At 40.5% G+C, this 27,614-nt stretch overlaps 2 protein-coding genes across 4 annotated transcripts; one reads left to right on the top strand and one right to left on the bottom strand.

Moving 5' to 3' along the window:
• Positions 1-183: 183 nt before the first annotated feature.
• On the top strand, positions 184-13,663 carry dhx30 (DEAH (Asp-Glu-Ala-His) box helicase 30). 3 transcript variants are annotated; one of them, XM_053629684.1, is made up of 20 exons: positions 184-740; positions 2,775-2,902; positions 3,025-3,135; positions 3,514-3,686; positions 4,102-4,210; positions 4,591-4,740; positions 5,217-5,369; positions 5,740-6,219; positions 6,383-6,751; positions 7,621-7,696; positions 7,837-7,941; positions 8,357-8,532; positions 8,775-8,981; positions 9,198-9,279; positions 9,364-9,557; positions 10,542-10,692; positions 11,208-11,365; positions 12,002-12,105; positions 12,298-12,437; positions 13,075-13,663. In XM_053629684.1, the coding sequence occupies exons 1-20, from the start codon at positions 488-490 to the stop codon at positions 13,332-13,334; spliced, it is 3,579 nt and encodes a 1,192-aa protein (XP_053485659.1). In that variant the 5' UTR covers positions 184-487; the 3' UTR covers positions 13,335-13,663. The 3 variants fall into 3 exon arrangements, with proteins under 3 accessions (XP_053485659.1, XP_053485660.1, XP_053485661.1); XM_053629685.1 differs by lacking the exons at positions 184-740; positions 2,775-2,902 and having other exon boundaries at positions 3,089-3,268; XM_053629686.1 differs by lacking the exons at positions 184-740; positions 2,775-2,902 and having other exon boundaries at positions 3,092-3,244.
• A 411-nt stretch (positions 13,664-14,074) lies between these two features.
• On the bottom strand, positions 14,075-24,515 carry LOC128610404 (alanine aminotransferase 2). The gene is made up of 11 exons (XM_053629706.1): positions 24,094-24,515; positions 20,406-20,495; positions 20,014-20,122; positions 18,263-18,393; positions 17,939-18,170; positions 16,804-16,883; positions 16,443-16,579; positions 15,387-15,561; positions 15,101-15,256; positions 14,368-14,480; positions 14,075-14,165 (listed from the first exon to the last, which is right to left on the bottom strand). The coding sequence occupies exons 1-11, from the start codon at positions 24,196-24,198 to the stop codon at positions 14,075-14,077; spliced, it is 1,419 nt and encodes a 472-aa protein (XP_053485681.1). The 5' UTR covers positions 24,199-24,515.
• Between the last annotated feature and the right edge of the window lie 3,099 nt (positions 24,516-27,614).

The following is a 27,614-nucleotide window of genomic DNA, read 5'->3' as shown; positions in this document are numbered from 1 at the left end:
TACCAAACTTAAACGTAGCATACTTCTTTAGATTTAACAGCAAATTATAAGGACTGATATTTAAGTTAGAAATGAGGGCAGTGAAACATCTCATCCTGTATGAATCGGTAAAAAAAAAATTGTTTTTTTTTTTTAATTGGTCATGCAGTTTGAGATTTTTAAGGAGTGTTTTGAAAGTCAAAATGAAAATGCAAGGAGTGAAAAGTGTGGGTTATTTGTTCGTTTGTTTGTTTGTTTCTCTTGGAAATTTATTTTGGATATTCTTTGAATAATACGGCTTGAATAATGACGTGGATGTGTTGCAGCCTACACGTCAACATTTTGGTTATCGATGATCGTTTTGGGGTAAAGCTAACGGTGCTCGTGGTGAATGTTTGTTACTTTAGCGCTGAAAGAAAGAAGAGAAAGTTTGTGTTCGTAAATTTCGTTGACGAGTTTTGTTTTTCTGTGTTAGCGTCAGCAAGAGTGTAAATACAGAGCAGTTGTCATGCCGCACCGACAGATGGCGCTGCTGAAGAGGAAGCGCCTCTTCTCTGAGGCGCCGAAGAAGCGTGTGTGTTGTGTAAATATGGCGGCGCACTGTAGCTCCATCATGCGTCTCCGGACTCTGTGCAACCTTGGGAGGAAAATCTTTTATATCAGAAGCGGACCCGGTTGGGACCGGACCGGTGTGAGCCTATACAGGACCCGAGCTGGAACCGCTCAGAACCGCGGAGAACCTGCCACCGACACGGACAGAGGTAGTGCTACAACCCGGCCGTGATACCGGCACACCACCATGGCTGTGTCCCAAATGACATGTAGTGCACTGTGTAGAGTTCTCTAGTATCCAGTGTGAGGGTTTTCTGTGTGATTAATGCCGCGAGGCTCTGATATTTTCAAGCATGTTTGATTTGCCTGCTGATGAATCACATAATGTGAAACCCCCTGTGATTAGTTGCAGCGATGAGAAACAGCCAATAAGAGTTCAAGAGGACAACAAATTGATCGTACAGTGTCCTCCACTAATATTGGCACCCTTGGTAAATATGACCAAAGAAGGCTGTGAGAGATTGTCTTCATTGTTTAACCTTTCGGTCAAAAAGTTCACTAAATACTCTGCTCTCATGGATAGCAAACAATTTCAAACATAACATAGGTTTATATATATAAAAATCTTTGTTAAATATAGGTGTGCAACAATTATTGGCATCCTTTTAGTCAGTACTTTGTGCTAGGTCCCTTTGCCAAGATAACAGCTCTGAGTCTTCTCTTATAATGCTTGATGAGGTTGGAGAATACATGGCAAGGGATCTGAGACCATTCCTCCATACAGAATCTCTCCAGATCCTTCACATTTCAATGCTCTTCTTCAGTTCAGCCCACAGGCTGTCTATGGGGTTCAGGTCAGGGGACTGGGATGGTCATGGCAGGACCTTGATTTTGTGGTCAGTAAACCATTTTTGTGTTGATTGTGATGTATGTTTTGGATCATTGTCCTGCTGGAAGATCCAACCACGGCCCATTTGAAGCTTTCTGGCAGAGACAGTCAGGTTTTCATTTAATATCTGTTGATATTTGATAGAGTCCATGATGTCATGTATCCTAACAAAACGTCCAGGTCCTCTGGCAGTGTAACAGTCCCAAAACATTAAAGATCCACCTCCATATTTAACTGTGGGCATGAGGTACTTTTCCATATGGCTACCTCTCTGTGTGTCAAAACCACCTCTGGTGTTTATTACCAAAATGCTCTATAATGGTTTCATCTGACCATAGAACCCGATCCCATTTGAAGTTCCAGTAGTGTCTGGCAAACTGAAGACGCTCGAGTTTGTTTTTGGATGAGAGGAGAGGCTTTTTTCTTGAAACCCTTCCAAACAACTTGTGGTGATGTAGGTGACTTCAGATTGTAGTTTTGGAGACTTTCTGACCCCAAGACACAACTAACTTCTGCAGTTCTCCAGCTGTGATCCTTGGAGATTTTTTGGCCACACGAACCGTCCTCTTCACAGTGCGTTGAGATGATATAGACACACGTCTAATTCCAGGTTGATTCATAACATTTCCAGTTGACTGGAACTTCTTAATTATTGCCCTGATGGTGGAAATGGGCGTTTTCAATGCTTGTGATATTTTCTTATAGCCACTTCCCATTTCATGAAGCTCAACAACCTTTTGCCGCACATCACAGGTATATTCCTCGGTCTTACCCATTGTTATGAATGATTAAGGGAATTTGTCCTGTGTGTTACCTCATATTTATACCCCTGTGAAACAGGAAGTCATGGTTGAACAATTTCCTGTTCCTAGTCACTCAGGTGTACTAAAAAATGTAAAATATCAATGTGAATACACTTCAAATATATTTTTCTCATGAGAGGGTGCCAGTTGGGTGTTATATTTGCAATTGTTTGATATCCATGAGAGCAGGGTATTTTTGTGAATTTTTTGATCGAAAGGTTAAACAATAAAGACAATTTTTCACAGCCTTCTTTACTCATATTTATCAAGGGTGCCAATATTACTGGAGGGCACCGTATTTATTTCTCTCATGCACAACATGTCCCTGAATCCAGTTTAACATCCATCTATTTATGAGCGAGAGCGAGGGCAAAATGAAAGCACTATTATACAGCTTCTGTAAGAAATGATTTGGCTTGTCTCTCAACTTATTTTCATGAGGACGCAGGATTTGGAAACAAACAAAAATAATAATAATAACTGTTGTGGCCAAAAAACAATGCTTGACTTGTAATGCCTCACCTAAAGCTCTACTGTGTTTATTTCACCAGGCCAGTCTGACCTGCTCATGGAGTTCCCAGAGCCAAAGAATCTCCTACATTCAACCCTGTCTCGATCCCTGGGACAGTCGAATATCTCTCGATACATCCAGTACAGCTGCACAGACGGAGATGTGAAGGTACAAGCGGAATAAGCGCTTGTACAAGTGTACTAATTCGTTTAAACCTATTAACAGCTATAAATATCCCAAATAGAAACTGAGCACAGAAAATGACAGATTTCTTGCTGTTGTTGTGGTAGAGGGCGACCGTTACATTGTTCTGGCCTCAGAGGATCGAAGTAGAGGGATTCGGATCACGGAAACAGGAGGCGGAACGACGCGCTGCAGCAGCTGCCTGCCATAGGCTGAGGGTGAGTAGAGGCCCCGCCCCTTTTTCATTCTTAAAACCTACAGCAGCAGTCTCGTGCGCGTTGCGTTTTTAGCAGCTGTTGAGTCGAGGATAAAGCCACGGAATGAACGGTGAGCTGTACCGTCATGTTTATCGTAAGAGTTTATCGTTTATTTCTAATTTTAAAAAATAAATAATACAGTGCGATGTGAAAATTAGTAACAGCTTCAGCTTTCGACAAAATCCTATTCGTTTTTTCATATCAGCACTTAAAAAAAAAAAAAAAAAAAAAAATGCCCAAGTTTGAAAGCAGCATAAAGAAGTAACCGTTGGAGCTTTGGACCCCAGACGTGTCTTGCTTGATTGCTGACTCAACCTGTACTGTGTTCTGTGTGAACAGGAACTGGGAGTTCTGGGTCCTAGGAACCAGCTTCCCACACAGAGACTGGCCCGGGAGTCTGGTTGGCGCTCGTTTGTCTGCGAGGATGAAGACGAAGACCCGAGCGTGTGTAAAAGCAGGGAGCTACGACGAACCACGAGCAGCAGGATGAGAAGAGCCGCAGGAAACCTGGAGTAGGCCGTTTGATTTATTTACCCTCAAGCCACGACTTTGGCCTTTTCAATTCCGGCTCGTTTAAGTGTCTTGCAAACGGTGACCTTTTTAAACTTAAAGTAGAATCTAAAGGGAATATTTACATGAATATCCGAATTTTCTCAGCGTTTGGTTTATCCGACTTTTTTTTTTTTATTTTAGTGACGGCGTGTAATTTAAATAGAGACTTTTTTTTTTTTCTTGAATAGTCATGATATTGATATTAAACATTTTCTTCTTTTCTTTGTTTTAAAATTTTCCAAATTCTAAAACTTTTGTTTTTATGTCCAGTTTTTTTCTTTTTTATTATTTATTTTTTTTAAATGTAGTCTCTGTAGATTTTTCAGACTCCGCTGTATGCATGCCTTGAGTGTATTTATTGTCTATTGGGTGCAGAGTGGTGGAAGAGGATCCGAAGGTCTCGGAGGCGCTCGGGATCTTCTCGAAGCCGAAGGCGCTTTTGGCGAGGGTTATTCAAGTGGCCACGACATCTGAAAGCGTCAACGTAAGTTAAATGAGCACGCTAAACAGGTCACGTCGAGTCATCACGTTAGATTTGGGAACAGTCAGGAGTATCCTTATGTAACTGACAGTACAGGTTGTTTATGCAGGGAATAAACCGTATGGAAACGTGCTGGTGGGGGTAGTGCAATACGGTCCTGCACGTCTCAGAGTGTTTTATTCCACTTATACCACTTTTATATCAATATATTAGCCTGTAAACCTGAGCTTTTATGATCGTAGAGGTTAAATAAATCTATCATTGATGCGGCACTTTTTGATGCCATGTCTTTTAAGCTCATTAATCCGTGTTATTTTAAAACCCCTGTTGAGGTCACATGACCAGTCCCTTTCGTGTCCTAACTGTGTGCGATGTTTTGTCAGGAGCTGCTGCAGTACAAGACCGTTGGAGGGAAGGTGAAGGAGTGTGAACTCACTCTGCGCTGGCCCGCGGAGATGAGCTTTACCGGCTGCGGCCGCCGCAGACTGGAGGCTGAAACGCGAGCAGCGGCGCTCGCGTGCCTCAGACTTAAGGTGTGTGGACTCGTGTTCGTATTAGATAACATATTTCCACGTTGATTCTTTTGAGGTATCTGACATCACGTCTCTACAGCCTCTTCGCAACCTGCTAATCCACCAGGGAAGGGATAAGACCTGGTGTGAAATCGTTTATCGTGTTTAAAAATGATGGAGAAGCAACAAAATATTACGGGATTAATAGATGAAGTACTTTATTATTAGTCCAGCTTTAATCTGTAGATTGCTATAGTAGTAAGTTGTTAATGTGACCACTTCAGTAATCTGGCAGGATTAGATCATTAGTGTGTATGTAAACAGACTCGTTTACAATTTATCAGACGTGTATTTAATGTATTGTGAATTTTTTATTTTTTATTTTTTTAAGCTATAGTTTAAAAGGCAAGATTACAATAAACTAGCTGAAAAGCCAGGACCTAAGCTTTTGGCGAAGGTTTTAAAGAGTAGGTCTGTGTGAAATATGATGCTTTTAGGAGCTGGAGCTGCTGGATGAGCAGAATAATCCTCTCACACATGCCATGTACAACCAAGAGGAGGTGAAGGAGGCAGGAGTGCGAGAGAAGAGGCCGTGCCGCTTGGAGATCCCGGACAGTCTTGAGCGCAGGATCAGAGATCATTTAACGCAGGTTTGTGCCTTTACAGTGTATCTGAGCAAACAGAGAAGCTACCAGGGAACCATTAGGATTCGAGCTGCTTTTGGGATTAATGCTGTTTTTATAGAGCGAAACGGGAATATCTGTCTATACACGAGCAGGAACAATTACGACCTGGATGAACAAATGTGGGAATTTGATTCATTAAATGAAATAAAAACGGGATTAATCGAAATGGGATTAATCGTGCCGCAGCTCCACATAAATGTTGACCAGTGTTGGAGGAAAAATAAATAAATAAATAAATTTGGGAAAGTTCACAAATTCATGAATTTTGTTTTGTAGAGACAGAGCAAAACAATGTTTAGATGAATTAAAAATGTTGATTTCTGTTATTGAGTAGTTTCCGGTGGAGGAGGCGGTGCAGAAACTGTGGGCAGAGCGAGCTGACCAGAGGCAGTCCTCTTCCTTTAACGAGGACGATGAAGGAGGTGATAACGACGAGGATTCTATGCTTGACGCGATCACTGGCAAGCCGTACCGCCCTCTGAACCCTGAGGAGGCGGAGTTCCTGAGTGACAGCCTTCTGAGGCAGTGGGAGAGGGCAGGGCCGGCTCGGGGGGCGGAGCTTCCTGTAGACTCTCATCGGGATCGTCTGGTGGAGGCGGTGGAGGCGTCACGGGTGGTGCTGGTGGCTGGAGAGACGGGCTGCGGGAAGACGACGAGGATCCCGCGTTTCCTGCTAGAGGGCCGTGTGAGGGGCGGAGCCGGGGCTCACTGCAACATCCTGGTCACGCAGCCGCGCAGGATCAGCGCAGTCTCGGTGGCTGAGCGTGTCGCCAATGAGATGGGCCCCGCCCTCAGGCCCTGTGTCGGCTACCAGGTATAGCATAATTATTTAGCTCTTCAGATGAGACTGTAGTTTGGGTTTATTTACATTGTAAGTATTTTACCGATGTGCTTAGTTTCCTGAAACTGAACCCCAAGCAGTGACGTAGCTAACATTCTTGTGAGAAATCTGGGGTAGTTAAAAATTCTCTCTGCAGGTTCGTTTAGAGTCTCGCCCCCCAGAGGCCAGCGGTGGCGCGCTCCTCTTCCTCACCGTGGGCGTCCTGCTGAGGAAGCTGCGGTCGAATCCGTGGCTGCGCGGCGTGAGTCATGTGATGGTGGACGAGGTGCACGAACGAGACGTAAACACGGACGTGTTGCTGGCCCTGCTGCGTCGCGCCCTTACCCACAATCCTGAGCTGCGCGTGGTGCTGATGAGCGCCAGCGGAGACACGCAGCGCCTTGCCTCCTACTTTGATGAGTGTCCTGTAGTGCACGTCCCCGGCTTCATGCACCCTGTGAGACAGAGATACCTGGAGGAGGTGCTGAGGGAGATGGGGAGACCAGCGAATAAGGCCAACACCCAGGTGAGGAAATGATGCAGCTAGACAGGTTTCAAAAGAAGCAGAGTGAGCACGATATACAGGGAAGGCAAGGAGCAGTGCTGAGAGATATGTTATGTAGGGATAGAGGTAAGACAAGCGGAGTGGTGAGACGGGTATAAATGTGAGAAAATGGAAATGTGTGATACAGATGAGGAAAGTGACAGTGAGACAGATATACAGGTGAGAAAAGAGAAATAAATGAGAGAGCTATGCAGGTGAGAAATGGGAAATAGATGACTGATAGGCAGGTGAGTAAAGGGAAAGGGCCGAGACAGGTATACAGGTAAGACAACGGAAAGAAGTGAGACATATATAATATGGGTGAGAGAAGGGAGAGCGAGACAGATATGTATGGGTGAGAGAAGGGCAAGCGAGACAGATATGTACGGGTGAGAGAAGGGAGAGCGAGACAGATATGTACGGGTGAGAGAAGGGAGAGCGAGACAGATATGTACGGGTGAGAGAAGGGCGAGCGAGACAGATATGTACGGGTGAGAGAAGGGCGAGCGAGACAGATATGTACGGGTGAGAGAAGGGAGAGCGAGACAGATATGTACGGGTGAGAGAAGAGAGAGCGAGACAGATGTACGGGTGAGAGAAGAGAGAGCGAGACAGATATGTACGGGTGAGAGAAGGGAGAGCGAGACAGATATGTACGGGTGAGAGAAGGGCGAGCGAGACAGATATGTACGGGTGAGAGAAGGGCGAGCGAGACAGATATGTACGGGTGAGAGAAGGGCGAGCGAGACAGATATGTACGGGTGAGAGAAGGGCGAGTGAGACAGGTATAGAGGTGAGAATTGCACCATAATAAACACTAAGAGTTTGCTTCACTGGTATGCATTATGAAGGAACAGGATGATCCGACCCCTGACCTTGATTTAGTCGCCGACGTGATCGATCACATTCACACTCGTGGAGAGCCAGGTAAACAAACACACACACACGTCTTCATTCTATCTCTTTTAAACATCTGTTTTACATTACAACCAGGTGTGTTTTATTATTATTTTTTTAATATTCCTGCCCCACCTTGTGTCTTCTGTCCTTGTTTCCGGGCTGTTCAGGGGCGGTGCTGTGTTTTCTGCCCGGCTGGCAGGACATTAAAGCCTTGCAGCAGAAGCTGGAGGAGAAGCAGGCCTTCAAATTGGGCTCACAGCTCATCTTACCATGTAACAACACTGTTTATCACTCCAGTTCATCTACTCCTTCGTTCTCTACCTCACTTAAACATGAACTCTTTTTCTCTAACATCGTACCAAATATATGCCATCTGCGATACAACACCGCGTGATGCGTTCCTAAACCTTAAACATATACAGTTGAGCGGTGAAAAGATTCGAATGTACCTTTTTTATATTATGATTTATATACAAAGATAAAAGTCTAAAAGGTAAACCCAGGAAAACTGAGAGCCACTACTGACTGTATTTAATAGCTATAAAAACCTCAGATGAACCTGAACACCCTGATAGAATCGTTTTACAGGACATTTTGTTTAAAGAAAAGACGTTTTTCAGTCCAGCAATGCCTTATAGCATTAAAATGAACCAACCTTTTGTTTATTCTCCCCCCCCCTCCTCTCAGTGCACTCCAGCATGTCTGTAGCAGATCAGCAGGTTGTGTTCAAGCGCCCCCCAGAGGGCCAGCGCAAAATTGTCCTGGCAACCAACATCGCAGAGACGTCCATCACCATCAATGACATAGTGCACGTTGTGGACCTGGGCACTCAGAAAGAGCAGAGCTACGATCCCAGGACCAAGGTGAGATGAGTCATGGTCTAAGAGGAGAAGACTCATGGCTTAAATGGTTTTTGCATTTGAATTAAAGAAATGCTTGAGCTAAAAAAAAAAAACTATTAACGTCGCACAGCGCTGATTGTTTCAATGCCTTTCATTTCATTGACTTTGAGAAATTCTTTCTAGGTCTTTTCTCGATTTTTATTTATTTATTTTTTTCTGCCAAAGTAAACTGTTGAAGTAATCTTGAAATTCTTTCTGCACAGGTCTCCTGTTTGGACACGGTCTGGATCTCTCGCTCGAATGTCATTCAGCGCCGTGGGAGGGCGGGTCGATGCCAACCTGGCCACGCCTATCACTTGTTTCCCCGGAAAAAACTCGATGCCATGACCAAGTTTCCCATCCCGGAGATTCTGCGCACCCCCCTGGAGAGCCTGGTGGTTCAGGCCAAGATTCACAGTCCTCAGAGTAAGGTATGTGCTGTGGGCTGTACCAAAAACCTTCGGGGGGGTCATGGGGGTTGTCTGAGGAGATGAGTTGTATGTTATTTATTTATTTCATTTAAGTTTTAGGTTTGCAAATACCTTATGCAGACTAAAACCTCTCTGCTTTCATATGTAGCATTTATTTATTTATTTATTTATTTATTTATTTATTTATTTATTTATTTATTTATCTATCTAATATAGGCTGTAGACTTCCTGTCCCAGGTGATGGACTCTCCAGAACAAGGTTCAGTGAGAGAAGCCGTGAAGACGCTGCAGGAGATCGGTGAGGATACACAACAGTCTGGGCATGTTGTTCTGAATATTAACCCAAGTTCAAGTTAGATGACCTTCGCGTATTTCTCTGTAGGTGTGTTGGACATGTCGGAGTGCCTGACTCCGCTGGGGGAGCGTGTGGCATGTATGTCATGTGACCCACGCTTGGGGAAGCTCCTGGTTCTGTCTTGTCTTTTCCGCTGTGTCCTGCCCATGCTGTCTGTGGCAGCCTGTCTGACCCGAGACCCGTTTCACAACAGCCTGCAAAACCGCTCCACAGTCACCAAGGTCTCACACACGCATTCATATGTCCTCCCATGTATGCTTTTCGTCAACCTTTTGCGTTCTGTTAGGGTCAAAGTTACAACATCACAAGCACACTTCTCTTGATTTTCCCAACATAAAGCTTTGTGAGCTTGGCTTGGTTTCTGTAATGAACCGTACAAGCATTAGTTGTATAAATATCAACAGGGACTGAATCAGTGGAACAGAACATCAGGATTAAATTACAGCTACACTATACTTACAGTGGTGCCTGTATTTCTATATGACCTAACACATCAGATTTATACACAAGTCCTAAAAGTGGATAAAAAAAAACCAATTAAACAAATGAGACAAAAATATTATACTTGGTCGTTTATTTCATTGAGGAATTATTATTATTATTATTATTATTTACAGATATTACATATTTGCGAGTGGTAAAAGTATGTGAAGCTTTGTTTTCAGTATCTGGTGTGAGCCCCTTGTGCATCAATAACTGCAATTAAATGTTTACGGTAACTGTTGATCAGTCCTGCACATCGGCTTGGAGGAATTTTATCCCGTTCCTCAGTGCAGAACAGCTTCAACTCTGGGATGTTGGTGGGTTTCATCACATGAACTGCTTGCGTCAGGTCTTTCCACAAGATTTCTATTGGATTAAGGTCAGGACTTTGACTTGGCCGTTCCAAAACATTAACTTTATTCTTCTTTAACCGTTCTGTGGTAGAACGACTCGTGTGTTTAGGATCGTTGTCTTGCTGCATGACCCACTTTCTCTTCAGATTCACTTCACAGACTGATGTCTGGACATTTTCCTTTAGAATTCGCTGGTATAACTCATAATTCACTGTTCCATCAATGATGGAAAGCCATGACACTACCACCACCATGTTTCACAGATGGGATAAAGTTCTTATGCTGGAATGCAGTGTTTTCCTTTCCACACTTTCAGTCATCACTGTATTATAGCTAAAACCATAATCTGTTATTATTCTCTCTCGGCAGGCTAAAGGGGCTCTGAGTGGCTCCAGCTGCAGTGATTACCTGGTGTTCAGTAGAGCAGTACAGGGTTGGCGAGAGCTGCAGGACAGACGCGGACGGCAGGAGTATTTGGACTCGCACAGTCTTTCAGCAGCCAGTCTGCGTTTTATACACGGCAAGTCACTTTCATTCAGCCCAAATACTCTTTTAATACCCGATCATGACACTGACCTGTTGCCAATTAACCTCCAGCTGTTTCTTTTCAGTAACACTTACTTTTCCAGCCTTTTTTTGCCCCATCCCAACTTTTTTGAGACGTGTTGTGGCCACCAAATTCAAAATTCCGTAAAAATTTTTTTCTTAAAGCTGTACATTTCCTCAGTTTAAACACGTGATATGTTTTATGTTCTATTGTGAATAACATATGGCTTTATGTGATTTGCAAATCACGGCATTCTGTTTCTATTTACATTTTACACAGCGTCCCAACTTTTTTGGAATTGGGGTTGTATTTGACCATGCCTTGTATTTGTGCAAGAACAAAAGATGTATTTCAAAACATCATCTACATTTTTATATTTAGATAACGGTCATTAAATCATCCTTATTTAAGTTTCCTATAACGTGATTATGTTTCACATATTCATATCCAGTCGTGTCATATTAATATTACTCTGTGTGTGTGTGTAGGTTTAACTCAGCAGTTCAGTGAGAATCTGGCTGAGGCGGAGCTAGTCACACACTCTGCCAAGTGTCTCCGCCCTTCATCGCTGCTCAATCAGCACAGCAATCAGGAGGAGCTTCTTAAAGCTGTGCTGCTGGCAGGGTTTTACCCCAACCTCATCCAGGTATCTATTACACACACACACACACACACACACACACACACACACCCCACATGTAGCCTATTTACACTATGTAGCTAGTAGGGGTTTACACCAAGCCACACAGTAACACTATTGGGGGGGAGGGTCTTATTGTGATGTTTTAAAATAAAATGTAATCCACTTTTGAGTATTTAAGCCCCCACGGTTTACTTATAGTCCTCCTAAGTCTATGAAAACACACTTCCTAGACTTTTAGCCTTATGTTGCTTTGTGGAGGAAAATGTCAATTATAGCATCGTTTTTGTTTTTGTAGACATTCATACATTTACAGAAGACAGTTAGAATAAGGCTGTTGCGTTAAGGCCATATTGTAGTGAGCACAAGTAGGTCACGGAAAGCCTTTTAGGATTCATGGGGTGTAGGTCTGTGGCAGTACATTATAACGATATGATAATTCTTTTGAAGATTCAAATTCGAGTCATTCATACAGTTTTAAAAGAACTCGACGTCAGACCCTCAGATGCTCATTAATAAGCGTCACCGAGTGACATCATGTTGTGGTGATGCTATTACAGCAGTGTTCATGTGACATTTATTCAGTTTGAGGTCTGAATGCTCTGCTGAACCAGATCCTTCTCCCGATCATGTGACTTTCAGGTGAAGAGAGGCGTCGTAAGCAAAGGGGGCAGGTTCCGTCCTAACGACCTGTCTTACCGCACTCAGAGTGGGCCTGTGCTACTCCACCGCTCCTCCGTCAACAGGTAACCGAGTCACCCCGTTAGCACGCTGCGCTAACTCTCTACATATTAGTTCTATTTTAGCCAAATAGTTATAAAAAGACATGAAAGTGCCATATAAAAAAAAAAAAAACAATACATTATAATAAGTGTTCAATACTGAAGTCTGTGCAAATGTCCCATAAAGACAGAACGTGTGTGTGTGTTTTTATTCAGGGCCGAGCGAAAGCTTCCCAGTCGCTGGCTCACGTTCTTCTCTGCAATTAAATCGAATGGCAGCGTCTTCATCAGAGACTCGTCTGCAGTCCATCCACTGGCCCTCCTCCTCCTCACGGACTGTAACCTGATCGAGCGTGGTAAAATAACACACACACGCACACACTGCAAGGAGAGATGCACACATTCTCAGAGAGAGAGAGAGAGAGAGAGAGATAAATAAATAAATGCACAGGCACCCAGAGTGTAAGATACACAGACACACCTAAAGAGAGAGAGAGAGAGATTGAGATTAATACAAATAAAGAGATAGAAACGCATACAGAGGGGAAAAAGAAAGAGAGAGAGAGAGAGAGAGAGAGAGATGTACACAGACAAAGAGCAAGAGAGACGTGCATTCCGAGAGGGGCACATTTCACACACGCAGAAAAAGAGAGAGCGAGAGATGTGCACTCAGAGAAAGAGATTAATGCAGACAGACAAAGATATGCACAGAGAGAGAGAGAGAGAGAGAGTGAGATGCACATTTCACACTCACACACACACACAGAGATGCACAGAGAGAGAGAGAGATGTGCACTCCGAGAAAAATGCAGACAGAGAAAGAAAGAGAACGAGAGACCCACATTGAGAGAGAAGGAAAGATCGAGAGAGAGAGAGAGACATGAAGAGAGAGAGAGACATAAAAAGAGAGAGAGAGAATGAATGAGACACAGACCGATATAGACAGACACACGAAGACTTGTTTAAGACCATCCTCCTGTCTCTCTCCTGCAGCGTATGGCGATCGGGTGGAGGTAACCATGCCGGGCCGTTCTCTCGTACGATGGGAGCTGTCTGCTCAGGGCTGGGAGGTGCTGTGGGCGTTACGCACCTCTCTGCAGGCTATGCTTCACCGTAACCTCCGACCTTTAACCTCTGGCTGTAGTGTCGAAGAGAACAGCACTCAAGACAGCCAGCTCATCTCTTTATTAGTGGACCTTCTGAACAGCACAGAGCCGGATTCTAACACTGCAGACTACAGTGATATGGAATGATGAAGCGCTTTCCAGAACCCCCCCCCCCCCCCCCCCTTCATTATACAAAACTCGCACTTTCGCATGTGTATGTATTCAATGGGTACTGGATATCCACACATGTTCATAACTTTACAGCACTGCAGCGATGATGACATTTTAATGAAATCCTTGAAAAGCATAAAGTAAATATTATGGTGTGTGTGAATTTCATTTGTATGTAAAATAAAATGCACATTATTCTTTATTTAATGAAGCGACATTTAAGAAAGACTAAAACTGTATGCATTGAGGTTCTTTGAGAGTATGAGCTTTATTTATTGTATTGTTGTTGTTTTTGTTAAACTAGAGTTCTTCCTGGTTGAGGAATGTTCATAAGTGATTTAATTTATTACATTGATTTGATTGATAATTAATGCTACAATATAACCCTGTTGAACCGTTAAACTTGATGGCTTATGGTGCATTTTCTTATTAATGATCAAGGCTAGAGACTGAGGGCTGTATTCAATACAGACTGTGCACATTAGTATACAGACCTCAGATATAACTACGCACTTCATCGCTATTCAGACGAGCGTCTGACTCTGAAATCTGAATCACTGAAAAATCTGATCATTTGCATACTCTGAATACAGAGTCCAGAAAATCGATTGATGTAGCAGGACAGAATACAACCTCAGAAACTACGTTCAGAGGAAGCATTTTAATTAATAAGAATACTATTTTCAGATTTCTCATGTTTATGCCAGGGTGGCTGATCAGGGAAACTCTTTAATGAAGCGCAGTTGGAAACTCTCCAGCCTCTGCAGCACGTCCTTCATGGTGTCCTCTGGAGTCGCTAGGCAAATCCTTTATAGGAAAAGTACAGTACATGCATATGTTCAGTTAAGAGGCCGTACAAGGCCGAGTGCTCAGACAGTGCGTAAAAACTGAGCACACGTTAATGATCAAGGTCAATAGAAACACCACTGGTAAATTAGCATGGTTCGTCGTATTCTAATCTAATCAAGATTGGACCTTGGTTCTATCAGACTGAAGGCATTAAGAGCACCTGATGTGATGGGTTCCTTCTTTTTGCCCGTGCACACATCCAGCTCCCACACACAAGCCTTCTTCCTCCAGCAAACGCAAACTGTACAGCAAGTCTGGCTCCAGCTGCTTCTCCTACACACATAAATACCACGTTCACTTCAAATAGTGGGGCTTGAAAAGTACAATAGCCAAATGATGATGGCTAATTTACATAGCACGGTGATCACGATGTACTGTAAAGTGTCTGGCGTACATCGGAAATTCTACAACATACTATACTAACTCCTTTCACCATATTAAACGAGTCACATGTACGACAGAAAGTCGCAGGGACTCATCCGAATTTCCTGAAGCTCACACGACGAAGAAAGTAAGTCAATTGTGATTTTAATGAAATTATCATTAGAAAGTCATTAACGTTCTTGTGCTATACGTCTAGATGCTAATTACCCACATTTTACATATTCTATACTTCTATGTTGTACAACTTAATCTTGTTGCAGAGAAATGTTATAGCACAAGAGAGTGTTGCCTGGACATTTTTGAATGGTTCGATGCATGGAATCCCTCAAGTCTGTATATAAACTAAATTAAAGCAAGTTTAAGACGTTTAAACAAGATTTAAATCCAGATCTGGTTTTAATATATGTACTGTAAAGTGTTACCACAAATATGTTCTATTAGTTATTGACATATGATCGGTTGAGTGCAATTGGTGTCGTTAGTGATTGTAGTATATTTGGCTGTCTGACCTTGGCATGTTCTATTACAGACTGGGACAAATGCAGACGTGGGAAGGCAAATATTCCTCCATTTACTGGCTGACAGCTGATTCCAGGTAGGCCACTGAGAACCTCCAGGGTCTTCTGGGCGTTATTCCTTATTGCCCTCCTAATTGACTGAACCTCCTGGGGAAAGTCAAGTTTAAAATGAGAAGGATACTTTTGAAAATGTTTGGAAAAGGTTTTTAATTTTTTAAAATTTTTTTTTAAACAATGTCCTAATGAAAGAAAATGATTGCATTATAACACATCGCACTTGAGTGTAGAGGTCATACGCCGGCTGTGTGGGTTGTGGAGGGTCAACCATCAAGTCCACAGCGATTTGTCCGCCCACCGATCCACAAACTGTCAAGTTGAAGTAGTTGTAGATGTATGGAAGCACTAAAGGGTCAAGGTTCACCAACTCCAAGTAGCCTCCACGCAGACCAGACCTGACCACACAAGGGGTTTTGCAGATCAGTTGTCCATTGCTGATTGACTGATTGATTGATTTTAATCCTCAGGCAGGTACATTATTACATGTCCCTTACGAAGGATTCTGAACTCAATGAATTTAGACACTATATGAGTTCAAATGTGAATTGGATGTATTTCAGTAATATATCAATGCACTTTTTTTTCATTCTAGTGCAGGTTTAATCCAGTTTATACTGCTGTTGAATTCGTGATTGGTTAGGAGATCTGACAGGTTAAATCACAGGTTTACGTTGCATTAAAGTACGCATTCTTATGTGTTATTGTGTCTATAGTAACAACTCAAAGGGACTATAGTATAGTGGCATAAAGATTGTGTTGTTATTTTTGTATAACAGCAAACCAAACATATTTTATTCCTTACTTAAAGAAAGTTAAACACCGACTTTCAGACCTTTTTAATATACTGTTTTATATCCAAAAGTAAGAGCTGCAGTAAATGACACAGTAAGTCTGACCTCAAATTCTCTGAATTTAAGAGGATGGACAAAAGTATGTGAACAGCTGACCGTCCCATCCATACGTGGCTCTTCCCCAAACTGTTGCCACAAAGTTTAAAGTACACAGTTGTAGAGAAAGTGTTTGTATGCTGTGGCATTATAATTTCCCTTCACTGGAACTAAGAACCCTGAACCTGTTCCATGCATGACAATGCCCCTGTGAACAAAACAAGCTCCATGAAGACATGGTTTCCAAGGTTGGAGTGGGAAGAACTTGAGTGTCCTGAACAGAGCCCTGACCTCAGCTCCACTTAACATGAACTTTGGGATGAACTGGAACGCTGAGTGTGCCCCAGGTCTTGTCACCCAACATCCCCATGAACATGTATGAAACATACTCTCCCATGACAGTCTTGGAGATGGAGTTAAAGCAGGCCAGCTCCACTGTGCTGGAGTATGGGGGACCCATTTCAGCCAGCACTCTTCTATATGAATAAAACTCAATTCCTTTCCCATACACATTGTCCTGATGCACCTGTTGGGACAAAATGAAAAAGGGGAAAGCCATAAGCATAAATATGTTTCAAAGATCCAATATTCACCAAGTTAACCTTACATGCAAATTGCAGATATTAAGTACGAATAATAGGATTCCGTTCAGATATGATGCTATCTTCTAGTGCTTAGGTGGTGGTACTCTTAAATGTAGGAAAGAAAATGTGTGAATTACAGTATGTATTTAGGAACTTTTCATTTCACCTCATCTACCATTAAGAAGAGCCTTTCTTCTGCAGCAAAGCGAATCACTTCCTCAACTGAATCCTTACTCTGCACGTGGCCTGGTGAAACATTCATGCAACTTTAGTTAAAGAGATTTACAGAGTTATGAAAATGACATGGTTTTGGTTTTTTTTAAGGGATGTAAAGGTCACACTGCAAAAAAAAAAAGACATCTTAGCAGTTAAAATATCTTGAATATAGACTAAATGATCTAGCATTTGCCATTAAAGGATTGCAATAAAACTGTAATATAATAATACACTATATACTATAAGATTATTAACCGTATTTCTAGACATATATATATATATATATATATATATATATATATATATATATATATATATATATATATATATATATATTACTATTTTTAAGCCTTAAATTTTCTCTTGGCAGATTATTTTGCTAATTTTAAGCATTCGTTTCTAGAAAGAAGCAAAACTATCTTCCAAACGTATACGAAAATTTTAAACTTAAAAATATTTCTATAAATAGGCTTCTTAGTCTTATATTTGGTTTACTGTAATCTTATAATAAGAAATAGTAGATAAATTTGATATTTTTTACTTGATAAGATGTCATTTTTTGCAGTGAAAGCTTGTTTGTGGGTGGTTTTGTTTATTTTGCACATACGTGTCTGTCATTTTGTGCTATAGAACCCTGGTAAATCATATGGAAAAGTTTTTATTTGGTAGTGCAGCAGGGTGATTCTACAAATGGTGTGCCAAAACACAAATTAACAGTACATCAAAAACAAAACAAAAATCCAAAACAATCTGCTTAAGAGATTTGACAAAACTATATATATATATATATATATATATATATATATATATATATATATATATATATATATATATATATATATATATTGTTTGTTTGTTTGAAAGAAATGGGGGCTTAGTCGTTCTTGCTCATTTAACCTGGTGCTCCTGTTAATAACCCAAAGTCAATTTAAAATGCTTAAGGGTTCAGCTTTTTAATTTTCTTATTCATGTTTTCTCAACTTAACTTAATGTAAATATACCAGACATACATGTTTCATATCTAAATTTGAATACATGTATATGCACACACACGAATCGGTCAGTACTGCCAAAACTTCCATTACCTGTCGGACTTCCTGGATTGATGATGTATAACACTGTTGGGTTGCATCGGCCCCTGGCTGTGTGCAGGGCTCGACGCAGTTCTTCAAGCTGCACTGCCCATCCCTGCTCCTCATGCAGGTAGTAAGGCACCACAAGTCCTCCCTGAGCAACCACTGCCATGTTAAAGGTGGAGTTGGACGGTACAGGAGTAAGAACCCCGGTCTCATGCTGAACCAGCAGCTCCAGTACCTTCTACAGAGAAAACTATGGGTAAATTACTGTTGATTTTCCAGGTTGAAAAGTGTATTATGTAAATGTGTGCTTATTGTTTTGGTGTTTCTCACTCTGAGGCCTGTTTGGGACCCATTTGTGATGTAGATGTTGTCAGGATCAGGAACAACACCATCACGTTTGGTGATAAATTTACATACGGAGGCTTGGATTTTTTTAATCCCACGTGCAGCAGTGTATGATCCTGGTGATATAAAGGAGACAATAATACTACTATTACTACTACTACTACTACTGCTACCACCACCACTACTACTACTACTACTACTACTACTACCACTACTACTACTACTACTACCACTACTACCACCACTACTACTACTGCTACCACCACTACTACTACTACTACTACTACTATTACTACTACTACTACTGCTATTACTACTACTACTACTACTGCTACCACCACCACTACTACTACTACTACTACTACTACTGCTATTACTACTACTACTACTGCTATTACTACTACTACTACTACTGCTACCACCATTATTACTACTACTATTACCACCACCACCACCACCACTACTACTACTACTACTGCTACCACCACTACTACTACTACTGCTATTACTACTACTACTAGTACTACTACTACTACTACCACCACCACTACTACTACTACTACTATTACTACTCCTACTACTGCTACCACCACTACTACTACTACTGCTATTACTACTACTACTGCTGCTATTACTACTACTACTACTACTACTACTAGTACTACTACTACTGCTACCACCACCACTACTACTACCACTATTGCTATTACTACTACTACTGCTACCACTACTACCACTAACTACTACTACTACTGCTACCACTACTACTACCGCTACTACTACTGCTACCACTACTACTACTATTAGTAGTACTATTATTACTATTACTACTACTGTTACTACTATTACTACGTATATTACTACTACTACTACTACTACTACTACTACTACTACTAATAATAATAATAATAATGTTTAGCACATCAGTTGTCATGAAATAGTAATCACAATAGTTATAGATACTGGTACATAAGTACAATAGTTTCTATTTACTATAATTACTGTATTAGCCATAATTTATAAAGGAGTAAATTTATAATCGTTTGGAGTCCTCTGCTGTCTGTGAGGTGACTTTAAAATGCAATTAAACTTTGCCAAGCCTTCACCTTGCCACATCCACTGTTAAAACTATGTATGCCTTGTGAGTTTCCTTAATAAGGAAAAGGGGCAGGGAAGAGCACATTTGTTCTGTCCTGGGGCTGATCTAATTTGTGGGACAGAGGATTCTGAATTGAAGAAGGTAGCCAAATCCTATTCATTACAATATTGTAAATCAAAGTTTTCCTAAGGCCTATTTGGAATGATGTTATTACTCTGGATCTAGAAACCCTTTTAAACACTGTTTTTAAACATATTTACACTATGGCATTTGGCAGACACAATTATCCAGAGTGACTTACATTTATCTCATCTATACATCTGAGCAGTTAAGGGTTAAGGGCCTTGCTCAAGGGCCCAACAGTGGCAGCTTGGCAGTGCTGGGGTTTGAAATCATGACCTTTTCGATCTGTAGCCCAACATCTTAACCACTGAGCTACCACTTACCATGTATACAAGATTCAGTGAAACTAATAATGAATGTAGGAGAGCATGTAAGATGATATATATATTTTTTTTAAATGTTACCTCTCCTTCATTAACTTCCTTTTAGCAACAAGAAGCAAACATTTTTGGATAATTCTCCTCTTAAGTAGTTTTAGTTATAGATATGCTATAAAGTTATTTAAACAGATCACCTATGCTCCCTGCCTCAGTTTCACGAAGAATGCTTTGCGCCCTCTCTCTTGCATCCAAGGGTAAACTCTCATCATTCAGGAGCGAGGGGTAGAAACAAGCGGCCAGCACCTGCACCACAGTCCCCATAGACACATTTTATAAAACATGCAAACAGTAAAAGTCACAGTAATATACAGTCAATGTCCCGTAAATACCCTTATCTCTGGTCAATGTTTTATTGGGTTAGAGCATTGTTGAGGCCTGTTCAGTTTAGTTTTAACTTCTCAAAGACTTTTGATTAAAGTCATAAAAGGATTGATGATGAGACTAATGACACTGCACACACAGTCTAGAAAGAGGAAGGTTAATATCCCCATGAACTTTGACCTCCTATACTCAAAACTGCGTTTACCTGACGAGTGAAGGTGATTGGTTTTAATCCCATTCTGTGGAAATCACCAGACGAAACATTGAGAACTTCTTTATAGTGTTTCTCGACCCCCTGTAAAACATAGTAGCGTCACGGATTCACAACACAGAAGTCATTTCGCAAAATCTATGTGTTTTCTTTTTAAAAGCAGAAGCAGTGTTAAAGACTACCAAACACCTGTACAGTTCTAAGGTCTAACAGAACGAGTGCTAGTAACATGAATACATTAACTGTTTATGTAGGAACATGATTCTAGCCTAAACAATTGGAAAACTGAATAAAATATGGATAGGGTACAGTGAATACCCATTCAAACTAACATAATTCATTTATAAATATCTATTTACAAATTGACACAAATCACTTTTTGGACAGTGAGGACATTATTTTTCTATAATTGCACACCCGGAGTGTTCTATTCCTTACTTATTATAACTCGGTACTATATTTGGCTCGCTGAAGGACATATAGCAAATAGACTTAAATAAATAGACAAATGATAAACAGGGGTACAGAGTTCAGCCTGTCTAACTCTTCATGGTTCACCTGCTGCTTGTTCTGGTTACAGATTCTCCAGATGGATGTAGACACAAGACAGGATGCAAATTTATAAAGTTAATCATAATCAAGATGATCAATTATTATACTTACTTTAACTTATAAGTAAGTTACTCAGAATTGCCTGGTCTGGTCTGTTTGAGTTTTCCTCAGCAAAATGTAACCCAGACACTAATACAAATAATGCCAAATTATTTGTAATTATATTTTGATTTGTATTTTTTAAGGGTTTATAGAATGGATGTAATTCAACTAATAGCAAAAAAAAAATAGCTATGTTTGAAATGTATGTTCCCCTCAGAACGGCAAGGCCAATCGTTTAGTTTTTGCTATACACGGAAGACCTGAATTTGGGTTTGAGATCAAAAGACGAATATATAATGTTTAGATCAGAATTTCAGCTTTCATTTCCTGATATTTACATCCAGATGTGTTCAATAAATTAGAACATGCATCTTTTTTGCTTTAAACCACCCATTTTTCCACATGATCAGAAATATTGGAACATGTGACTGACAAGGGTTTCTTGTTGCCCAGGTGTGCCCTGTTAGATTGATTGTTTAATCAGTTAATAGCTCCGAATGTCTCATCTTGTTTAGAGTCCTGGGTTTTACTTGTGAAGACTGACTGCATTTGTTGTTTAAGAGGATAAACCTACATAAAGAGCTGTCTGTGGGAGCAAAGCACACGCATCGGGCCAATACGACAATTTGGAATGTCCTGAAAAGGACAGAAACCACTGGTGTACTGAGTAACAGACACAGAATGGGTCGGCCGAGGAAAGCAACAGCTGATGACAGAAATATTGTGAGAGCTGTGAACGAAAAACCAAAAACAACAGTTAGTGACATCACCAACAACCTCCACGGGACAGCGGTGAAGTGATCACAGTCCACTGTTCGAAGAAGACTTCAAGAGCAGAAATATAGTGACCATACCACAAGACACAAATTACAGCAGTAACAACAACTGAACAAATCTGCAGTCTGGAAAAGCACCACAAAAGAAGACCGCAATAGTTTGCTGATGTCAGTCTGTTGCTGGCTTGATGCAGTTACTGCAAGCAAAGAATATGCAACTAAATATTAAGTGTTATACACTTTAATTTACTTTAAGACTATCTGTTCCTATACTTTGGCTCATCTAAAAATTGTGTGGTCTGCCACCAAAGGTGCCATGTTCTAAGTTGTTTACCACAGCTAGATGTAAATACAGTGGCAAGAAAAAGTATGTGAACCTTTTGGAATTTCATGGTTTTCTGCATAAATTTGTCATAAAATGTGATCTGATCTTCATCTAAGTCAAGGGTATTGACAAATATAATGTGTCTAAAATCAAATAAAAAACACAAAATAAATTCTGATCCCTCATGTCTTTATTGAGAACAACCAAAAAAACCTCATAGTGCTTGTGGGGAAAAGTATGTGAACCCTTGAGTTAATGACCTCAAAAAAGCTAATTGGAGTCAGGTTTTAGCACACCTGGAGTCTCGATAAGAAAATGAGTTTGGAGGTGTGGACTACAGCTACTTTGACTGATAAAAACCCCTCAAACTTTTGGAGTTTGCGCTGCACAAGAAGCACACACTTATGTGAGGCATGCCTCGCCAGAAAGAGCTTTCAGAAGATCTACGATCAAGAATTGTTGATTTACATAAAGCTGGCAAGGGTTACAAAGTGATTTCAAAGACTTTTGAAATTCACCAGTCTACAGTTAGGCAAACATTTTACAAATGGAGACACTTTGGGACTGTTGCTACTCTACCAAGAAGTGGGTGCACAGTCAAAATGACACCAAGAGCACAACGAAGACTCATCAGTGAGGTAAAGAAACAACCCCGAATGACAGCCGAAGATTTGAAGGCATCATTGGAACTGGCTAACATCTCTGTTCATGAGTCTACAATATGTAAAACATTGAACAAGCAGGGTATCTACGGCAAGACACCATGAAGGAAGCCACTGCTTACTAAAAAGAACACTGCTGCACACCTGAAGTTTGCAAAAGAGCACATTGACACTCCACAGCAGTATTGGCAACATGTTTTGTGGACTGATGAAACTAAGATTGAACTATTTGGAAAGACCACACAGCACTATATCTGGCGTAGAAAGGGCCTGGCATATCATCATGAAACCATCATCCCAACCGTAAAGTATGGTGGAGGAAACATCATGATTTGGGCCTGCTTTGCTGCATCAGGGCCTGGCCACCTTGCAATCATTGAGGGGAAGATGAATTCCCAAGTATATCAGGCAATTTTTCAGGATAATATGAGAATATCTGTATGTCAGCTGAAACTGTGTAGAAGTTGGGTGATGCAACAGGACAACGACTCGAAACACCAGAGCAATTCCACAACAGAATGGCTTCAGAAAAACAAAATCCGCCTTTTGGAGTGGCCAAGTCAGAGCCCAGACCTCAACCCAATAGAGATGCTATGGAATGATTTGAAGAGAGCCATACACATGAGACGTCCAAAGAATATGACCGAGCTAAAGCAGTTCTGCCAGGAACAATGGGCTAAAATTCCTCCTGAACGATGTGCAGGTCTGATCCACAGCTTCAGGAAGCGCCTGGTTCAGGTTATTGCTGTGGGGGGGGGGTCAACCAGTTATTAATTCTAAGGGTTCACTTACTTTTTCCACTGCCATTTTGAATGTTGAATGAGTGTGTTCAATAAAGACATGAGGGATCAGAATTTATTTTGTGTTATTATTTTAGGCACATTATATTTGTCAATACCCTTGACTTAGATGAAGATCAGATCACATTTTATGACAAATTTATGCAGAAAACCATGAAATTCCAAAAAAAAAGGTTCACATACCTTTTCTTGCAACTGTAGAACTGAAAGTGAACCTCTTTCATCTCCTTTTCATCTTTTGATCCCAAACCCAAATGATTTCAGTGTATAGCGAAAACAAAACAGTTAGCCTCGCTGTTCCAATACTTTTGGATGGAGACTGTAAGTCACATAAAATGAAAAGCACATTAATACCTTTTGGAAGCTTGCTCAATGTCTAAAATACCAATGCCATTTATTTCAGAAATAAGTTCCTGAAAAATTGACAAAATTTAAAAAACTTAAGACTCCAAGAAATTGTCTTACCTGTTCAATTTCTGCCATAATTTGTCTTGCACATCTGTTTAAGATGTCCTGTGCTGAAGCACATAGGCCATTTAGCTTTGGAGTGATTCCTTTCATGCTACTCATATTCCCTATTATATTTTACACTTCTGTCTATAGACTGTGTTTCTCAGGTCTTGTGTTGAACAGTGAGTATAAAGAGCCAAGAGTATTTGACTCACCATGAGTCACATGCCCACCCATTAAGCAAATGTGTAACAATTTGTACTTTTTGTATAGCTTATATGATTAACTCCTTCAAATCTGTCACACAATGGGGTTGAGGCTGGATGCAAGTGCAGTTTATTTAGTTTAATACAAAACAAGTCCAAGGGATCAGGCACAATTCAATAAACAGACAGGCAGAGGTCAGGCAATCAATCCAAACAAGGCAAGGCAAAAAGATGAGGTCAAAACCAGAATAAACAAACAAGGGATCAAGGCTTGGCACCAGCAGAGACAGACTGTAACTTCACATATACTTCACAATGGCTGTGTGTGTGAGAGAGTCTCTTAAGTAGTGTGGTGGGATTGAGATTGTAATTGGGAACAGGTGTGTCTGATTAGTTCTCAAGAGAAGGTGACGTGACTGTGTATAAATTTGAGAGTTGCAGTCGATGGCCATGTTTGCAGTTCGTGGTGCATTCTCAGAAATGGAGTCACTGGTTTGCCATGACATGACATGACAAAATCTGGCTGCAAGAACACAGCCACAGTCAGAGACCAGAACATACAGACGACCAACTTCTGAGATGACCACATAAGAAGTTCATGTAAATTAAACATTTTTTAGAGTTAGTCTGGAAAACTCCTGCTTACTGTAACCTCTAATGCGAATAACAAAAATTAATCAAATTACTGAAGAATCATTAAACAAACCTTTAAATTTATACTGTAATTTGAAGAAGTGAAGTCATTTCAGGTAAATGCAGGTGCCATAGGAATAGAGGAATTCTAGTGACAATACATATCAGGTACGAGTGGTTGAAGAAAGAGTTTTCTTTAGTTCATCTAAGCATGACGTTACATTAAACCACATCTACATTTACCTTAGTTTTGTAGCTGCACGCATGCATAAGTTCATACATATACAGGTCAGTTAATGTTCACAATAATGATCAGAATGTGGAACAACGTGATCTCCGTGAACGTGGCATGTTGAATGTTGGTGCCAAAGGGGATGGTTTGAGCATTTCAGAAAATACTGACCAACTGAAATTTTCACACTCTAAATTTTAGACAGAATGGTGGGAAAAACAAATCTTGTCGACGAGGGAGGTCAGACGAGAATGGTCAGACTGGTTCGAGCTGACAGGAAGGGTGCTGTAACTCAAATAACCAAGCTTTACAATTGGGGTGAACAGAAAAGCTTCTCAAAATACACAACATAGAACATAGAATGTTAAGTTGGATGAACTTCAGCAGAGGACGACACCATGTTCCACTCCTGTCAGCCAAAAACCAGAATCTGAGGATACAGTAGTCACAAGCTCATAGAAACTGGCCAGACGAAGAATGATGAAACATTGCCTGGTCTTTTACTAATCTTCAACTGTCCAGTTTAATATTAACTGAAGTTCTTGACCTGTATCTGTATGATTTGCACTAGTTCTACATAATTGGCTGAATGGATAATGGCATGCATGTGCAGGTGTTCTATTCACAGTTTTCCTATTCACAAAGGTGGTGAATGTGCAAAGATCAGAAATATAATCAAGAGAATCAATCAAATCTTCAAGAAGACAAATTAGCCAATATTACACTCGTTAAATTTATCCTAGAGATGAGGAGTTCGGAGAAGTAAGGGATACTGTCGCTCCAGTTGAAAGCACACAAAAAATCTCTATTTTGGTGCGATCATGTTGTTTCTACCAGTCATGATCTTGCCTGTCTCTCTGCCTGCTTCCCTTTCCAGTGGCTACTCTGCTGTTGTCTCAGTGTGCACATTAAGGCCAATTCAGACTAAATCTGTAGTTTGTACTTGAACTTGAACACCCTCTGGCAGTTCAAGAGGTAATACCAGCTACACTATGTGCTATTTCTACATTATTGTCCAAAAGATTGAATCCACTACGAGGAACTGTTGTCACTTCTACTACTGTATGGAGATATTTATGTTGATATTGTTATATACAGTACAGGTGTCCATGTTATTCTGGTTTCAATGAGCAAGAAAATACATAAATAGTTTGTTTCTGATTGTTAAAATGTGGAGATGAATCTTATATACCAGGAGAGATCATGCGCACAGCATCATTTCAACTGAATAAAAACGAGACGTTTAATGATTAAACCAGTTTGACAATCTGGATTAGGATCTTTAACTTGCAGCCACAAAAGATTACAATCACTGTTCCATAACTTCAATTTATATTTTATTCTATGATATTTTAAATTCACACCTGATTCATTTAGTGTGGTTGCCTACCATATATCTTGTTTCTTAACAGATTATAAATAATTTAATTCACTGAATTTACCTATTTACACATGAAACCTTTATACTCAAGAAGCAGATATCAATAAATAATCAAATAGAAAGAAATAAAGACAAACTGTATATGCATAGAAAATAAGCTATTGCCACTTACAGCTATAGTCCCCTCTGAAATTCCTGGAACGGCAAGGCCAATTCATTTGTGTTTGCTGTGGACTGAAGACATTTGGGTTTGAGACCAAAAGATGAATATGAGAAGAGAGTCTAAAATTCCAGTTTTTATTTCCTGGTATTTATATGTAGATGTGTTAAACGACGTAGAACATAGCACATTTTGTATCAGACCACCCAATTCGGAGGCGAGCGGAAATATTAGAAGATGACGGATATTTCTTGTTACCCTGTTAGATTAGTTGTTTAAACAATAAATACCTCTGAACGTCTACTCTTGGTTTTAGACTTCAGTTTCACCTGTTAAGAGTGCATTTGTTGTTAAAAAAGGATAAGCCAACATCAAGTCAAGTGGTTTTTATTGTCATTCCAACCTTATAGAGCTGCTACAGTACACAGTGAAATCTAGGGCCATGGTGCTACATAAAACACACTAACCCCATATGACGACACAGAACTACACATTCTACGTAAAGTGCACATGCAAACAACACAAGACAGTACACTAACTAATAAAACATGACAATGGGCAAAGTAAGTGACAGTGTAGCGCTGAGTAGAGAAAGTGTCAGATATAACAGGTAGTGCAAAACGCTGTGAATGTAAACATAACATGCTATGACATAGTATTTAGCAGATTAGCTTATACCATATGTGGACATAGCAGTTATTGTGGTAACAGCCAGGTAAAGAGTATAGTGGTGACAAGAAATTAAACAATTCTTTTTATAAGACATTAGCAGGACCATGATGATCAGAGCTGTCTCTGGGATATAAATGAGGGAAAAATCAATCAGGGGCATTAGACAAACATTAGGCATAGCCAATATAACAATTTGGAATGTTTGGAAGAAAGAAACCACTGGTGTACTGAGCAACAGACATTGAATATGTT

The sequence above is a fragment of the Ictalurus furcatus genome, chromosome 7, assembly GCF_023375685.1.
Source record: "Ictalurus furcatus strain D&B chromosome 7, Billie_1.0, whole genome shotgun sequence".
NCBI classification, from domain to species: domain Eukaryota; kingdom Metazoa; phylum Chordata; class Actinopteri; order Siluriformes; family Ictaluridae; genus Ictalurus; species Ictalurus furcatus.
Note: the sequence above shows the minus strand (reverse complement) of the source record. Positions and strands in the feature narration are given on the sequence as shown.

Bases quoted from the DNA above. Each gene is read 5' to 3' on its own strand.
- dhx30 (XM_053629684.1), top strand. From the start codon at position 488: ATGCCGCACCGACAGATGGCGCTGCTGAAGAGGAAGCGCCTCTTCTCT. The intron at 7,697-7,836 runs GTAAACAAACAC...CGGGCTGTTCAG, and splicing joins TCACACTCGTGGAGAGCCAG to GGGCGGTGCTGTGTTTTCTG. The intron at 9,280-9,363 runs GTGAGGATACAC...ATTTCTCTGTAG, and splicing joins GAAGACGCTGCAGGAGATCG to GTGTGTTGGACATGTCGGAG.
- LOC128610404 (XM_053629706.1), bottom strand. From the start codon at position 24,198: ATGAGTAGCATGAAAGGAATCACTCCAAAGCTAAATGGCCTATGTGCT. The intron at 20,496-24,093 runs GTAAGACAATTT...TATGTTTTACAG, and splicing joins TTATGGCAGAAATTGAACAG to GGGGTCGAGAAACACTATAA. The intron at 18,394-20,013 runs GTGATCTGTTTA...TTATATCACCAG, and splicing joins AACTGAGGCAGGGAGCATAG to GATCATACACTGCTGCACGT.